A 6,035-nucleotide genomic window follows, 5' to 3' on the forward strand; every position below is an offset into this window, starting at 1 on the left:
TTTTTTTTTTTTTTTTTTAAGTCATAGCATTATTATCATTAGAATGCCACTTTGATTTAGAAATACAGTGGTTCACAGACCTGTAGGTGTCCTGTTTATGGAAGCACATTTCCAACACAGAATAAAAAATAATGTTTATTATTAAAATTATTGTTATCATGATTTATGGATTTATGTCTCACAATTTGGACTTCAAAATTTAGACTTTATGTCTTGCATCTTATTTTGAGCTATGTCTCACAATTCTGAGATTGTATCTCATAAATCTTGACGCTTTTTTGCAATTCTGAGAAGAAAAAAAAAGTAAGATTTCTTGATTTAAAAAATGGTAATGTATGATGAAAAATATGATTAAAAAAATTGGTTACCTTTTATTGATTGATTGGCTTCCATACATAACGATCAAATTTGAGACAGAATACAAATATTTTACACAGACTTGTCTACTCAATGATTTCAGGTTATGGCAATGTTGCGCCGAAGACAACTGGAGGCCGTTTATTCTGTATCCTGTATGGGCTCTGTGGCATTCCTCTTTGCCTCACCTGGATAAGTGAATTGGGTACATTTTTTGGTGGCAGGGCAAAGCGCCTGAGTCAGGTGCTCCTCCACAGAAGCTTCACTGTGGTAAGAACATCATTAACAAAGCCTTCACTTTTCAAAGAGACAAACAATATTATTAACACCCCTATTCATGTCTCTGTTTCACTACAGAAAAAAGTACAGTTCACCTGCACAGTTGTATTCCTTTTATGGGGTTTCCTGGTTCACTTGATCTTCCCAGCCTTTGTATTCAGTCACTTTGAGGACTGGACTTACTTAGAAGGCCTGTACTTCTCTTTCACCACCTTGACGACTGTTGGTTTTGGTGACTATGTAGCAGGTAACTGAACAATTGCAAATCGATTTGAACATTTGTGCTGAAGAAAATGTGAGTAAGGGAGCGCAGGGCTTATACTAAACTGTGGTCTGGGAAACGCAAAGAGATTACAAAAAAGTGCTTTGTGGTCTGAGGAAAATTTGACAAATTAAAAAAACGTGCTAATTGTATTTTTATACATTTAACAGCAAGACATAGATGTTTTCATCACCACTGCCTAACTAATAGTATGACACTTTTTTTTCTATAAAGATGCATAGGAACAACATTTTATAAATATTTTAATTATTATTATTATTTTGTTATTAATTTGTTTATTCTCTTTATTATTAGTGTTATATTTCATTACCTTAAGTTATATGCATGTCTGTACTTTCTGCACTAGAAGCTCCTGTCACCAAGACAAATTACTTGTGTGTGTGTGTGTGTAAACACACTTGGCAATAAAGCTCTTTCTGATTCTGATTCTAATTAAACGTGATATGAAAATACATTTGAATTATTTTGAAAATGTTTCTTGAAAATTTTGATATTGATATCCTTGAAAGGATACACTGTTAACTTAATAAATAAAGTAAAAACAATATACATTTAAAACAAAAAATATTTTCCAGATAATATTTCAATAATTTATGGTTTTCAGTACAAAGTCAAATAAAAGCTAAATATTTAATTAGCAAACATGCTGTCTTTATTTATAATAGTATACTTACTATACATATCATTTTAGTATAATTTAGATACAGTTTTTGTTAATATTTTGAATTAGATTTTTTTTTTCATGTTAATTTTACTTAAAGTTTTAGTAATTTAGTTGTGTGGTATTGTCATTTTCATTAGTTTTTGTTGTTTTTAAATATAGTTTATATACATTTTTATTTCAGCTTTAGTTGTTTTAGTACATCAAGTTAAACTAAAAAACAACAACAATGTTGCTTTGGAAACTATCTGAATTTTATTTAATTTCAATTAACAATTATTTCAATTAACATTTGTTTATGGTTTTAGTTAACTATAATAACCCTGCTTACTATTTTCCATACACAGTACGACATTCTGTGTACATGAAAATAGCTGAGTGAGTATTCATCAAATTTGGTGGTCTTTGGGATTTATAAAGTCTAAAAAAAAACTACACCTTGAGCACAGTAGAGAGAAGGCGTACGTTGAAAATTTAGCTTGTTGCTGAATTTAGCTTGGTGCAAATCTCTCTGCTTGCATCTTTCTGTCCGCTGTACACGTGAACCAACTTATGATGCATTGTTTCCTGTGATTGTGATTCTGTATAAACATATACTGCTTAAAAACAGCTTCTGTGCAGTGTAAAAATAGCTCTAGATAGGCAAATTCAACTATTGGCTTATGTTGAATAAAGGAAATTCACTTTGTTTCTCCGTATAGGTGTGAACCCAGATAAAGATTACCCAACTCTCTACAAATTCTTTGTGCAGTTATGGATCTGCCTGGGTCTTGCCTGGTTGTCACTTTTCTTCAGCTGGAATGTGCATATGGTGGTCGAGGCCCATAAAGTCCTGAAGAAAAGAAGGCTGAGACGCCACAGGCTGTCCATCGATGATATACCGGTAAAAAAAGAAGTCAAAAAAGTCCCAAAGCCAACACCTCTCTCTGGCATCATTGACATCTTTGAGTTCATGTCTGAGAAGGTTGAAGACTACAGCGATGTTATCCAAGCCATCGGAACAGGTAAGAGAAGGAAGAAAAAGCAGCAGGAGGAGGAACTGGCACGGTCCAAGAGCTGTAGTGACCTATTGCACGGCCTGGTCATCCCACTTGATCACTCTCCTCGTCTGAAACGCCGCTTCAGCGTCAGCGCGAACATGTGCATGGTCACGTCTGGAGAGTCAACGGAAGGCCTCAACAACAACAACAACCAAGAGGAACAGACCCTACTGAAAGAGCACCAAGGAGACACTAAAAATAAGAGAGAAGAGAAGCCTGGACGTTGTGCATGGAACTCCAGAAGATCAGACCCATCAATCTTTCAGAGCCCTGTTCGAAGCCCTACCCTTACCACCAGCAACGGAGGATCAAGATTCTCAGTGTCCAAAGTATCAGAAGACCATTTGTTAGAGAGGAGAAAAAGCATTGGTTGACAAAGAGTCTGATCTACGAGACCTAAAAAATTCAGCACTGCTTTAAATCATGATTTTTCAGATGAGAAGGTCTCTATGGCTGAGGTGACACAAGGAGGAGCATGTGAAGAACTCCGAAGACCTTTCAAGACCAAAGAATGTTGCACTTCCTCTACCTAAATCAAGCTGCAAAAGTGTTCATTGGTTTCCGCAGTATTGAAAGACATTCAGGTATCAAACTGGGTTGTGCAGCCAGTCTGTGACCAAGATAAGGATGTGAGGGTTGGCAGAGGAAATGAAACCGATTTCCTTCACAGACGTTGGAAAGTTTGGGTGTTACTGTGGTTTTAACCATGGGTTTTTCATTCTTTCTCTGGATTTGTCATCAAAATGACAGCTAGGAGAAATCCTGGGATATGTTTGGAATGGAATACTAGCGTATTGCTAACTGTGCCGTACGGACGGATTAAAGCACTTTTTAAAGTAGTCTTCCTGGTTACACATTAAGCTTCTTAAGCTCCAGCAAAGGAGTTGGAATAATAATGCCAGTTTTCAAAAAGGTTTCCCAAACATTATCCCTGGGTTTGTCAGATAACCAGATTGTCCTGCCCCGAACTCACACTATTGGTTGAGCCGATATCGCTGTGTCGGGATGCCGAAACAAACAGAGCAATGTTTTGATACCATCAGTGTTTTACACCATGTTCAGTCTAATATTCAGTTGATATTGTGTGCATATGTGTCTATATCCATATATAGCTGGAATAGAAGGTAATTTAAAATATAAAATGACATGCATCACCTTTAAGTTGTACTGAACCTGGAACATCCCTTTGAAAATAGATTGTGAAACAGTATGAATATAATGCTGTAATGTTGGCACATGACCTCTTGTATCTATAAATGAGTGAGTTTTAATCCAGTTGTTGTTATTATTATCATAATTTATGAGAGAAAAATGGTTATTTTATCCAATTTGGTGCAAAAATTAGCACATTTTGGCAGTTTGACCAAATGACTATTTAGAAAAGAGTTGATGGTGTTTCCAGTATATTTCCAGTCAAACTGGAAATTAATGGTTAAGTTGCAGAACACACTGCATTGTAGGACTCAGTGTCCTACACAGTGTTGTTCTGAACATTTTGGCAAACGTCGTAGGTTGCAACATGCCAAGGAGTAATATTGTAGATTAAATTCTGACCATATTTTCTGTCTTGAATGCTGTAACGGTTCTGTTGCTGTTCTTAGGTTAAACTTGCACTTGGGAAGCATTTTAAGCATTGTCCTGCTGATGAAGCACCTACTCAGGCTTCCAGAAAATTGCCTCTTGAAAGATTTGTGGAGGATGTGTTATGGGACGTAACTTGATCTTACCACCTGATTGATGGATTTTGCTTAAGAATTTTGCCCTTTGTTCAACTTGCACTTGGGAAGCATTTTAAGCATTGTCCTGCTGATGAAGCACCTACTCAGGCTTCCAGAAAATTGCCTCCTCTTGAAAGATTTGTGGAGGATGTGTTATGGGACGTAACTTGATCTTACCACCTGATTGATGGATTTTGCTTAAGAATTTTGCCCTTTGTTTGACTCTTTGATTATCATTTGTATATATATATTTTTGTACTAGGTTTTGTTTTCAATGCCAATTTTGATGATAAAAAGTTTTTTTTTTTTTCACAGAATGTCTCTATCTGCTGTTGCCAAACCACATCCGGTCTGTTGGCAGAAGTGATGAAATTAAACATGACTGAGCATGATGAACAACCAAGTTCTTCTTAGTTTAGTTAAGTCCTTCCAAACTGCATTGAGATATTTCTAAAAACACATACATTCTCCATAAAGTATGAAAGCATACATTTGAGTGTCATTATTATCAGTTTTTCCAAGCTACCATAACATTAGTAATGATTGCATAAATGTTTGTAAATTTAGATTTTATTAAATGTATAGTGTCCAAAGATTAAAAACGAACCTGAATCAGCATCAACATATGCATGATGCAGCATTTGCTTACACAATATGAAAACAGATGACAAAATCATGAGTTCAATTACTCAAATTTGCATCAGTTACATTTAGACATCGGTTACTTGTAATTAGATGCATTTAGACAGTCTTCAGCAGCCCTACTGTTTGTACATTTTCATTTTAAATATTTTTGCAATATTGCTGGTGTGATATAGTCCCTATATCCTTTCATAAAACAGAATTAGGTTTATGGTCTTGCGCTTTGGTCCGATATTTATTCTGAATGTTTCTCTTGATGCTTTAGCTGTTACCATGCAGTGCATATTTGTATTTGCATATTTGCAAGTCAAGTACAAAGGCTAAACCTCAAGTAATTTGAATGCTTCTGCAACTGCCAATAATACAGTACAGTTGCAGTTATGCTTTGATGGGAATAAACAATTGGTATAGATGGCAGTGCCAATGGCAGTAGTTCAGTTTTCTATTGTCGTCATAAGGCGTCTTTTTCAGTCAGTCTCCTGCCTTCCCATCCCAACACTGCAAAAAACAGCAGGTCCATTACTGCTATCCTGAGGAACACAGTCTTTCTAAGAAGTCAACAGCACCTCCAACATGGAGGATTCCTCTACAGTACAAATTAAGATGCGGCCACATTTAACTTTAAAGGGATAGTTCACCCAAAAATGAAAATTCTGTTAGTAATTACGCACCCTCATGTCGTTTCAAACCTGTAAGGCCATCATTCATCTTCGGAACACAAATTGAAGATATTTCTGATGAAATCAAGGCCCATAAAAGTAGTAAGGACATTGTTAAAATAGTCCATGTGACATCAGTGGTTCAACCGTTATTTTACGAAACTACAAGAATACTTTTTGTGTGCAAAGAAAATAAAAATAACAACTTTAATCAACAATTTCTTCTTTTCCGTGTCAGACTTCGACGCGCGTTCACGACAGTACCACGATACATGTGTGATGCTGCTGACGCAGGAGCCCGCGTTGACTTCGAACGCGCATACGCTGCACCTTATTTACAAGCAGAGGAAGCTGTACGCTCTACATAAAACAGTCTTCGTATACATGTCTGAAGAT

The 6,035-nt window shown here is 36.1% G+C and overlaps 1 protein-coding gene across 3 annotated transcripts in view; it reads left to right on the forward strand.

The window, feature by feature from the left end:
* The window catches only part of LOC107729084 (potassium channel subfamily K member 5-like), an 8,831-nt gene extending 3,212 nt beyond the window's left edge, over positions 1-5,619 (forward strand). Inside the window, exons 3-6 of one of the 3 annotated variants that reach the window (XR_001638554.1) lie at positions 461-627; positions 715-883; positions 2,282-3,306; positions 4,654-5,619. Coding sequence is in view for 1 of the 3 variants with exons in the window: in XM_016539441.1 (XP_016394927.1) it covers positions 461-627; positions 715-883; positions 2,282-2,994 (1,049 nt within the window). In the remaining 2 variants the exon portion in view is untranslated. The other 2 variants (XR_001638553.1, XM_016539441.1) reach the window with 2 other exon arrangements.
* Positions 5,620-6,035: the final 416 nt, after the last annotated feature.

This window comes from Sinocyclocheilus rhinocerous, unplaced genomic scaffold (genome assembly GCF_001515625.1).
Source record: "Sinocyclocheilus rhinocerous isolate Xijiao unplaced genomic scaffold, SAMN03320098_v1.1 scaffold788, whole genome shotgun sequence".
Lineage (NCBI taxonomy): Eukaryota > Metazoa > Chordata > Actinopteri > Cypriniformes > Cyprinidae > Sinocyclocheilus > Sinocyclocheilus rhinocerous.